General features: G+C 33.0%; 1 protein-coding gene across 3 annotated transcripts in view; it reads right to left on the bottom strand.

Moving 5' to 3' along the window:
- Positions 1-1,157: 1,157 nt before the first annotated feature.
- Positions 1,158-12,226, bottom strand: part of CDH19 (cadherin 19) — a 216,606-nt gene continuing 205,537 nt past the window's right edge. For all 3 annotated transcript variants that reach the window (XM_007189934.2, XM_057525976.1, XM_007189933.2), the window contains 3 exons: positions 10,008-10,122; positions 7,715-7,966; positions 1,158-5,016 (listed from right to left, as the gene is read on the bottom strand). In XM_007189934.2, coding sequence (XP_007189996.1) covers positions 4,526-5,016; positions 7,715-7,966; positions 10,008-10,122 — 858 coding nt within the window. In that variant the 3' untranslated portion in view covers positions 1,158-4,525. The remainder of the gene's footprint in view (positions 5,017-7,714; positions 7,967-10,007; positions 10,123-12,226) is intronic.

Below are 12,226 nucleotides of genomic sequence, written 5' to 3'. Positions count from 1 at the left end.
TATCCACTTTATCAATTAGTTTGTAACTTGAAAGAAACATCATGAAAATGTTTCATTTTATTCAGTTTTTAAGAAACATTTGCCTTTATCTTTCTTATGCCCACTTTGGCCAAGGTGGTTGTCTCTCTCCCTGTTCACTTACTCTGCTACATCTGGACCTCTGGTTTCTGGGTGGGGATGGAAAGATGAGAGATAAAGGGCATATAATCAAGGCTGGCTCTATCATAATTTCACAGCCAAAGTCCTGTGTGATGGCAGGCATCTGACTGCTGGCACTCTATTCTGGAGCTCATGCATTGGGTATTTGGAGACATTTTACGGACTAGAGGTCCCTGTTTTTCCTTAGCCTGTGTGACACAGTCTTTGGATGACTGATTTAAGCTCCCTTTCAGCTTCTACATTCTGTGCAAAATTTCTACACCTGGAACCACTTAACCTATGGGAAATTCATGCAGTTTTGCCTTGCCAAAGGCTATGAACTGCATTTTGCCCAGTTTTAGCCCTCTCTGTTTCCCTGCCATTTCATATCAGGCAGCTTCCCATCCTTAGAGCTCTCTAGGAAAAAAAGACAGCAAGAAATACTAACATGTCTCAAGGATCTAATTTGTGATTGAGATGCTAGTCTCTAATGTAATCATGAAATTACAGTTTCCTGGAAGAGGGGATAGATAGGAGAAAGGAGATAGTTGATAGATGGATATGTGGATGGAAGGATGGTTGGAGGGGTACATAGATATATAAGATAGACATAATTGGATACGTAAAAGCCACATAATCCTCTTCTACATTTATTTCCAGCTTTTAATGTACTTGATATCTAATGCCTATTTATATCATATAAAAGAACATGAAGCTACCTTGTAGGTTTTGTGTAGCCCTGTGAGCTTAACAATGCATTTGTTACCAAATTGTATTCTAAAATGTGAAGCATAGAATTCTCATGCATCGCAAATGTTTTCCTATTCATCACACTTCATGGGAACTTATTCATATGAGAACTTCTTCAGCAATCATCAAAGGACGTGTTTAGACTAAACAGTATAACATTATTACCTTTCCCCACAACAGGAAATGATATCAATAAGTATAAACAAGTTAAAATACCAAATTCATATAATTTCTAGAAAGATTTTGAAAAATCTTATTGTAACCCAGAACTACCCAGTGCTAACCTGCTTTGAAAAATACATTAATTTCACATTAATATTCAACAATGTCAATATGGCTTCTATACAGGACCAAGTAAAATAGATTGGGATTCATTATTACATTCATTTAAGAAATATTTATTGGTCACATACCATGCGCTAGAAACAATTTTAGACAAGAACAAATGGAAAAGTCAGACAACCCCTTGCCCAATTAGGGTTTACATTCTAATAAAGGATAAAGGCAATAACAAGTAACATATATATAATGTACTTGCTACAAGGTAGCTGAGTGATTTGATGCAAAGAAAGGCAGAGCAAGGGACACAGTGGCAGAGAGTGGTCCTTTAGGCCTTTCTGAGGAAGTTGCAATTGATCACTGACTTGAATGAAGTGAGGGAATGAAAAATAGAAATGTTTGGAGGAAGATTGCTTCAGGCCTAGAGCATGGCATTAGAAGAGGTCAGAGCACACAGAGATAAGCAGACACAGCATAATATATGACCTTGTATGTCAGGTCAGAAAACTAATTTATATTTCAAATGCGCTGTGAAGCCCTTGGGATCACTCAGTGCTAGAAAAGAAAGGGATCTGTGCATTCCAGCAGAATAATGTCAGCTGTTACGATGTTGGGCTGTTATTTAACTCTTGCGTTTTGTCTAGTACTACGTGTGCTTCCTGTTTTACTTATTCTTCACAACAATTGTGTGAAATAGGTAGACTGGACCTCGTTTTACCGATCACAACCTCAGATACGGAAAGATTAGTTCGATAAAGTTCACACAGTTATTTAAATAAAAGTGAACTAATTCAAACTCAGATCTGATAGGCTCAAGCTATGTGCTTAGTGAACAACTAGTATTGCTAACATTTTCTGATCCCTATAAAGGATTTCAATATTTTCCTGTTTCAACCACTAGCAATTTAAGACTTACACATAAACCTGTAAGTTAATGAAGGGTGCTATTTAAGTAGTGCAGGTATTAATGCGAAGCTGTGCTATTTCATAAATATCCTCACATTGATTTATCTTTATTAAAATTTAGGAAAATGAGACCTTAATGTCATGTCTTTAGCTTAGGATACAGCTGTGTTCTTGCAACAGCTGTGTGACTAGAAAAAAAGGTTAAAATAGTTATTGAAATATTACCAAGTATAATTTCTAGAAAATTGCAACTTCTCTACTAGAATCAGATAGTATTTTCTTGATATAGTTTAAAAGGACACTTTCTAGACTAGCAAATAGGTATCCAGCCCTGAATCTCCTTTCCTATGTACCCTATGATTGACAATCTTATCATTAACTAAACCAGAATTTATTTTAACACATCTGCTTAGTGCCACTGGACTCAAACATTAAACTTAGTGATGCAGATACTGCATTTTTATAAGGTGTTCATCCAAGTTGATAAGTTGTTTATAAGGCTGTCATTCATGACTGAACTAACTGCAAGCCTCAGAAGACCCTATTTCTTTTTTTCTAATCTATTTCCCATGGATTGCTTCATCTGCTGTTTACCATACATTCCAGTTCTTCAACCAAGATTATATAGCACTATTTTCTAAATACAGGGCACAGCCATTCATGGAATAATTCAGGAAAATTTCCCTAACTATACTCTTTCAATTTTTATGTCAATATGATATAAATGTTCTCTCAACCCATACATTTTTTTACTTGCAAGTTTTTACACTTTTTGAATTTTCTTTTGTTTACTGTTCTTACTTTTCCCTAAGTAAATAATGATATGAATATACAAGGATTTACTACAGTTTATGTCCTCTCTACTACATTTAATATCTTCCTAAATTGTTGTATTTCAAGTCTGATTTTCTCAGGCCTTTGTAAAATGGTGATATCTCTGTTGCTGACATAATGGTACCTGATTGATACTGATGAAAAAATTCTCTTCTATTACATGGTATGGATGGTATTGTCTTAAAGTACAGAGAAAAGAATATTGTAGCCATTCAACTACTCCAACTTTAGCTCAAAATTATTTGAAATACTTGATTAGAACATATATGGTCAATTTGGTTCAGCTCAGTTTCACATGCTATTAATAAAAAATGAACACATAAAGCTATTTTGAGGACACAGTATTCATTACTTTCTTTCTGTTCAACCTGTGAATTTTGAATTCCACTTTGATTTGGATAGAATAATAAGAATCATTCTTATAAGGTTGATTAAAATTAAAGTGTTTTATTATCTTACTATCTAATGTTACCTTAAAGCTTTATGTCCATCAGCTTAGCATACTTCCTTCATAATGTTACAATAAAAGTAACTATTGCACCTAATTTTATATTCCATAATAAAAAAAATGACACAAAGAATCAGTTATAGTCTAATCTCTTAATAAAAAAGGAAATGCTGAGAATTTTATCATGTTTTATTTTATGCATGTTAAGAGCAGGGCAGCTGATCATAACATTTAGGATGAATATTAACTCCAGTTTGAATGCAGTACTCCTTTCATGTATTTCTATTATTTTTAGTAGCAATAAAATTAAAAATCAAAAACTAAAACTAAAATTAAAAAATTTTCACACTTTCTACCATTTTCTTAAAGTTCAAATTTCATGTTGAGTAAACGTTGATATGTGTTCTGTCATAGTATTGTGACATGATAAAGATGTATTTTGGATACATAAGAAAATAACATATGAAAATCTCCTAAACAAAGTCTATGCCCCTTTTTTTATATAAAGCTGTAATATCAAAGAGAATACAAATTTACACTATATCTTTGAGTAATTAACAGATACCAAGCATCTGTCTAAATTTGAAATCAGTTTTAAAATGTGGTCTTGATGACTTTTTTAAAATATCAAACTAGAATGAATCATAGACTGTCAGTCAGAAGCTTGCTTATTCATAGAAAAGAAATCGTTTTTAAAAGATGGATATAACCACCGAGGTTCTCCTAGGTGTTCGTCTCTGTAGAGCATCAGGAGCTTAACACACATAAACTCTTCACTCTTACTTTGTAAGATTTAAAAAATGGATAAATTAAATAATATTAAGACAATCTAGTGCAGGGTCCTTTTCACATTAAACTTTCAAAAATTTTGAGAATTTGTATTGGGTGGTATTGAAAACATGTCAGAGGAGTATTTCAGGGGCACCCTAGAGCTGGCCTGCATTGGCACCTGAGAGCTGATTGCAAGCTTCACTTCCCATACCTGCAGTCGGTGACCATGTATGGGTAGCTTGAAAACCATGGGATACTTACCCCAAGAATATCAGAAAACATCATAAATTGGGTCTTTTCCTTTTTCCAGAGAACCGGAGTATACAACTCTTTACCAAGAGACTACCAGTTTGCCCAAATACACATTAGCATTTAAAAAACTGTATTAATAAAAAAGCCCTAATTATTTGACTGCATAGCAGAACCAAACATGCATGCTAATCTTTTAAAGCGAGGTCCCAATTCATTAAGGTAATCATAGTTCTCATCCTGATCAAAGGCTGCTGACCCTAAGGAGCTCAGGGATCCAGCTAAGGACCCCGTCCCCTCAAAAGCATAGGTCTGGAGGGAGTCAAAAGGAGGGGCACCGGGGTCAGTGTTAGCCTCTTCGAGCTTTTCTAGAATGAATTTCCTGAATACGGCACTATCTGGGCCAACCTGCAAAGACTGCCTGTACAGGCTCCGAATCTCTACCCTGGTGGTTCTCCGAGTCTTGCGTTCCCGCATGACCGTGCCGCCCTGCAGCTCCACTATGTCAAATGCCTCTGTATCTTCCTCTCCGCCACCTTCATCATCATATCTGAATATATTCTCTCTGAAGTCTTCACCTTTCTCAGGAAATAGAGTCTGTTTCCTTCTTTGTTTCAGACCTAGGTTCAAAAAAATAAACCCTGTCAAAGAGAGCACACAAGAACATTAATTAACACAAATATAATACAATATTATATATTATAAATACATATGCTTCATATTACCCATAATATTACTATTATATTATAAATATATAATATATAATAAATAGCATACATTAGTATGTTATCATATATTTATACTAAACACATTATTAAATATTGTATGCTACAATATTTTATATTATATATTATACATAAATATATAATGTACTATTTAATAAATATTATATGTCATAATATATTATATAAGATATTGTGAAATATTGTTATTTATAATAAACTATATAATTCTTGCTTGTGTTACAAGCTCAAGACATAAGCTTCGATTTTCTGATTGTAAGACAAAAAGATATATTTGCTATTGAAAATTTACTGAAGGGACTTGGAGAATGACAAGGAAATATAACAATCTTTCTGGCTGATGGTTTAAAGCAGAAAAACATCATAAAAATATAGTGAATTGTTTATGATGATCAATTTAAGATTAAAACTTTTATATTTTTCTTATATATTGAAAATAGAACAAAGCAGAATGAAGGAACATTTTCCAATCTATATGCATCTGCCAATCTCAGTAACCAATGATCCATGTTAGTGGAAGTTAAGCACACAGAACTGATTTGATTTTCACCATTGAGACAAATTCTGTGGCATAATTATTTTCTAAGTTAATATTTATTGACTAAAAAGTATGTACCAGTCATTTTTCTGAAAGATTTACATTTATTCATTGATTTGTTATGACCCATATTTTATTATAATTCTCTATTAAAGATAAGGAAACTGAAGTGCAGAGAGATTAAATCACATACCCAGAGTCACACAGCTAGGAAACAAAAAGCTGGCATTCAAAACCAGAAAGTTAGTTCAGAATCTGTGCTTTGTTATACCATATTAATTTCAGAAATTCCAAACCTATCAGGTTTTTGAATTGTAACACTGGTATGTCCACATCGATCAATTATATAAGATAATTTTAGCATCGTGTAGAAATAGAACAATTTCAGAACGCTTTTTTAAATTTTTAAATTTTCAAGAAAAGTGCGTGTGTATATGGGTGTGTTTGTGTGTGTTTCATGGATAGCCAATCCTTACACAATCTTGGATCTTATGTAGCTGTTCAGCATTTCATCTATAAGAACTGAAACAAACAGGAAGTAATGTTATTAATATTATCACAAAGAGAAATACATTAGGCAATATTTTATATAAATCTCACATTTAAAGAAATTGAAATAGTGTTCTTGAAATAAGGCCATCGTGTTTGAATCCAGGCACTGTACTTTAATACAGCAAAGATATATGGTTGAAATAGAAAGGGATCTAATAAATAATTTTTCAATCTATGAAAATTGAAGAGCGTATTCATGAAACTTTCACAGGAAACTGCTGACTGCTGGTTTACCCTGATTTCCCACCTTCTCAGTATTACTTGTGCCCTTGACTGTGAGGTTGCCCTTGGTTTTTACTTGCAGGGTTTTGGGACTAGGTTTACTTCTGTACCAGTGAATAATTTAGTACTTGCATCCTGCAAACGTTATACTGTTTTTACTACTTCTTGCTTCTGATATCTAGCTACGTAGCTCTAAATTCAGTTTTATGATCAAAGATCATTAAAAATAATTTTGAAAAACTGAAGCTAGGTAGAAATGAAGGGTAACTTTGAATGGTAAAAGAGGAAAGCTTTGAGAAAGACGAGAAGAGTGAAGGCAAAGCAAATCCTGAAACATTTTGTATGTCCCTTTGAGCAGTGAGTTTGGGATTCCAGAGCCCATGGCTGATACCATTGCTGTCAACACTCAGTAAAGTTGTGTTGGCTCTGATATGAAGTTATGAGGGAAAGCAAGAGAAGGGTTTAGATTATATATACTGGTATGTTAAAGAAAGGGAAAAAGTTATGCTAGATGCATGATTTGTAGTTTTGAAAGCCTGGCTAAAACATTTGGGGCCTCATTTGCCTCGTCCATAAAATGAGCATAACTTATCTCCTCGTGAAAACAACAGCAGCAACAAAAACAGGTGGAGCTATTTTACTATTTCTTCTGTGTTTAGCACTTTAAGTAAGACCCTCTCTTTTACATTTTTTCATCTTAACATTTACTTCCTCAGTGCTCCTAGGCTCCAGTGAGCTGCAGTATCAGGTTGGATAGAGGTGTGTTGTGGTTATGTAATCTTAGCGCTTCATTTACTAGCTGCATGACCCTTTGTAAGCCATATAACTCTTGGAATTTCACTTTCTTCATCTATACAATGAAGGTGATAATAGTTGCCACTTCTTAAGGTTATCCTGAGGATCAAACTACATAATTTCTGTAAAGCACTTAGGACAGCCTCCTGGGGTATAATAAGCACTCAATGGAATCTCACCATTATTATTACTAATTTTTATATTACTACATATGTTGCAATGTGTGTGTTCAAAACACTCTTAAATGGATGGGCACAGGTGTACTCATATAGTCAGAATTCAAGGATCATCGATTTTCAACCTGAAGTGCATGTTCACTCTATTTTTCATTCACTCCACTTGATTTTAGAATTGCAACACATTAAGAAGGGCAATTAAATGCAGACACAGACACAAGCCCACACATACCATTATAATGGAATTAACTCTTTTCTATATTTATCAGGTTACTGTCAATAAATGAAGATATACTCAGTTCACACAACTTACCACATATTATCATAATGCATATCAGAATAGCAATTATGACTTCTGTCTTGAATCCCATGGAAAGCATAAGATCCTTATTACTGCAGGTCTGCGTGCTACCAGTGTCACCACAGGCACAGACGTGTATGGTAAGGGTGTTTGTGCTTGTAAGTGATGGGATTCCATTGTCAGCAATTAGAATGGATACGTAGAAGACAGGCTCTTCTTGAAGGCTGAAACCAGTTCTATTCGTCAAAATTACAGCTGTGTTATCTAAAACAAAAATCCATGCGCATGATTTTTTCAATAATACAAAGGAAATTCATACCAGTTAAATGTACTAGAGGCAGCAGTGTAGAGATCAAATAAGTTCAAATAGGGAAGAGCAAATTTCTTATAAAAAAGACAAGAGATCAACTCAAAAAGTCATTATTGATTTTGACATTGCCTAAATCCCAATTTAAAAATTAGATAAAGTATATGAATTAGTTCCAAAATGTTTTTTGATAAATATACGGAATGTACATGTGGAACACAGAAAAGAAAACAGCATTTTAATTAGATATCAATAGTAAATAGGGGGTACTAGCATTAAATTTATAATGACAGTATCAGTTTCATTTGGGTTAAATACTCATGACAGTGCTTTTTCTAATAGAAGCTCATTATTTTCACAGATACTATAAATACACAAGATTTTCAAGTCATCTCCCTATCACAGCAAGTGATCTCAAATAATGTATTTGCTAATAAGACAAAAGAATTAATTTTACTTGGTGTAAAAGATTCTATTAGAATGTTTCATTTCACTTTGACATTATTAGCCCATTTTCTACTTAAATTTCAGAGAATCGTTAAACCTTGGTAGTACTGATTAATTCACCTAGACAGAACATTCAAAAAATTAACAAAAATAAACAATATAAACTTCAACACATTTGAAATTGCTTTTCCCTCAATCCCAAAATATTCTAAATAGTCTTTTCTAGTGCAGCTTATTGTGTCTCAGTACTAGTGCTTCCCCCCGACTTGACTTTGTTTTTTGGTGTTGGCATTCCCTGAAATACTTTCTGTGGCAATCAAACAAATTTTAGAAGACACAAACAAATAAATGGAAACATATAAATGGAAGCCTTTGAAATAGGCAAATGCAAATAAATGGAAGTCTTTTGAAATGTATTCCTACTTATGACTTTTCCCAAATCACCTTTTAAAAACTAATTCTCCATCATGCTCTTGAAGTCTATAAAACTCCTGTGATTTTATTCACTAGGCAGGTTGAAGAGGTGAGAGAGCTTATATATTTTTGGTATGTATTTCATTAAATTACTTGTAACCGCAAACATTAAACCAAATCAATTATTCTCTTTATGTTTCAATATATTTATTTTGTCCCACTAACTTATTTTATATTTACGTAAACAAATCTAACCTACAGCTTATTTTTTATATTGATATTTGCATTTTTAAAAAATCCTAAATCTATTTGAGTTTCTTTCACTGGGGAATTTGACAAAGGCAAAAGAGAAAGAATGTGTCTGCATTTATTCTCCCATAACAGATCTCCCCTTATATGGAGCTTAAACTTAGTTGTAAGGAAGGACAGCTGCAGGTGTTTGGTTATAGATGCTTGAGTAATGAATCCTACGATGTTTCATATCTTTGAGATATGAAGCAAAATTAGAATAGAAATCCATGTAATGACAAAAAAAATATTTTACTGAAGTGAAGGAAAAAAGAACAGAGTGGCTTTGTAAAAAGTTATTCCCCTTCTATGTGGAAGGAAAAGGAATTCTGTCCATCCGTACAAAATCCTTTAGAACATTTTGTTCTCAGGCTGATATAATCATTTCGTTTTGAAGGAAAAAGAATAGTCTTAAACCAATTCCAAATACTTATAGCTCCTAATTAATGACTCCAAATATCTTTCAATCAATCAAGCTAACATGATTATATATAATTTTCTTCTCCAGACATAGGTTGAAGTTTGAGTTATGTGAAGATATGAAAGGAACCATGGTGTCAGAACTGCAATTATATTTGCAAGGTCATTCAGACTTTACAGGGGCCTATAGCCAATGATGACTTGAAAAAGTGCTTCTAATTTAAAGAAATCCAGTGGGAAATGGGGCTGATATTTCCAGGACACTACTTTGAGTTTTGTTTCCCATTTCCATTGCCACTCCTTGCTTTATTTCTCAACATTATCATATTGCAGGTATAGTATAAAAAGTAATGCTACAAATTTCCTTAAAATTAAACAAGATTCTCGAAGAAGAATGGATAGAAAGCTATTATGAGTGAATGGCATTACCTTGATTATCTATGATTGTAAAACTTGAGTTATTTTCTACCACAGATACATTAAAGTAAAAGTGGTGATCTTCTATGGATTCATCTCTATCCACTGCACTGATGGTCTGAATCACCTAGAAAAAAATAGGGATAAGTTTCTTTATATTATTATTCAAAAAAATGATCATTATCATTATTATATTCTTATTATTATTTTAAATTATTATTAGCTTTTATTAAAATTGCTTTACCAAAATCTTTATGGATATTGCAGAGGATATCTCAAACTGGTGGAGAATATGAAAATATTTTTTCAGGTTAAAAATATGTTTACTTGCTCCTTTCAAAAGAACATTTTAATATTACATAATAAATAAACTCTTGTTAACAGATGAGAAGATTTCCATAAGCTAAGTTTGTTAGAAAACATCCTCCCATCCTTCCTGCCTGGATTTCTCCCTTCCTTCCTTTTTTCCTTCTCCCTTTCTTATCTGAATACCAACCATTATGATTTGCTGAAGTTATATATTTCCTGCTTATATTGACAGCATAACTGTGGTAAGCTTATTGTCTTACTAGAGTATTTGCTAAAGTAATGAGTTTTTAAATTGATTTGAGGAAGTAATGCATTTAAAGCTTAGGGGCAATGTACATGATTTCCTTGACCCACAAAGATTATAGGAAAAGTGTTCCACGTCAAATAAATCCCTCTATCTCAGATCATAAAAAAGTGAAATAATGCAACTATGAACAAATCACAATTAGTTCTTTGCTTTCAAGACATGAAAGTGTCAGTCAAGTAGTTAATTATTGTCAAAAAAGAGATGTGCTGTCAAGATCAAATAATGAGATTGTGATTAATTCTGGAAATTAAAGTAAATTGACTATAGAAGTTATTGTTTTGAATTTTCTAGAATTAAAGTGCTTTTACCAATGTGTCAAACAAAAATATCCTTAGTTACAAGATGACAGACCCATAATTTATAATGTTACACTTCAAAGGGTATCTCCCCACATGCATGAAGAACCTTGTGAAACTAATGCAATTTGTACATTATTTCTCTACATTGATTTATCTTTTCCCTCATAACACATTCCTAATTAAATCATAATCATGTAGTGTTAATTAAATAATCTAATAAAAGAAAACATTTTTATTCAATCCATGCCTACAATAATAAATGTGCATCGTATGAGGATAATGATTTTATTTTGGGTTATTATAAGATTTTGTATAGCCAGGGCGAAGGGCAAGGGCTTGGAAGTCTGATACTCTGAATTCTGTCTTTACCACTTAATTTTCTAAGCTTAAAAACTGGAGATACTTTTTTTTTTTTTTAACTTTTTAATTTTTTTGGCCGCATCACATGGCTTGCATGTGGGATCTTAGTTCCCTAACCAGGGATCAAACCCATGCCCCCTGCACTGGAAGCATGGATTCTTAACCACTGGACCGCCAGACGATTCACTTTGCTGTACACCTGAAGCTAACACAACATTGTAAATCAACTATACTCCAATAACATTTTTTTTTAAAAAATGGAGATACTAATACTTAGCTTTTAGGATTCATTTTTAGGATTCAATGTCTTAGCTTGGTCAAAGTGCTTGTCATATAAGCAGTACACATTTTTATGTGTTTTCTTCGGGAAAACATTGTCTTGTTGGGATTTGCATAGGATGGTGTCCTGAATACTGTGAGTAATCTCGTTATATATATATTTGCTCAATTAAGATTGATAGCAAATTGTAAAAAAATCACATTTATCTTGTTGGCATATGCAGCCTTGATTTTTAGACAAGGAATAATTTATCTTACTACCTGACTTTCTGTTTTAGACACATGCCTCTGACTAAATGTTGAAAATGTTTTCCTTTCCTGTATGAAGGCTCAAGAACACTAGAGAGATTTTGACTTTGTATATATTTTTAAATACTTTTAAAACCAAACTACCCTATACATATGTACAGGTAAATGTAATATGTACAGGTTTCTCTGGCCCTTTTCAATGAACATACCTCCACTTATAAATTGCTTTGTAAACTGGGTTTCCATATGTTTTATTGGGTTCCACCACTTTACAAAAATAGGAACCCACAGACATAATAGAATCAGTCACATAACGGGTATCATTAATTCTATTGAACCAACCTTGAACACGTATATTTTTCTTGAAAACGCAAATCTCTAAAAAGGGGTCAACATTAATATACCCTCAAGTCTTGAGTGAGGATATT

This window comes from Balaenoptera acutorostrata, chromosome 13 (genome assembly GCF_949987535.1).
Source record: "Balaenoptera acutorostrata chromosome 13, mBalAcu1.1, whole genome shotgun sequence".
NCBI classification, from domain to species: domain Eukaryota; kingdom Metazoa; phylum Chordata; class Mammalia; order Artiodactyla; family Balaenopteridae; genus Balaenoptera; species Balaenoptera acutorostrata.
The sequence above is the reverse complement of the archived record's forward strand: the minus strand, read 5'-3'. Positions and strand labels throughout refer to the sequence as shown.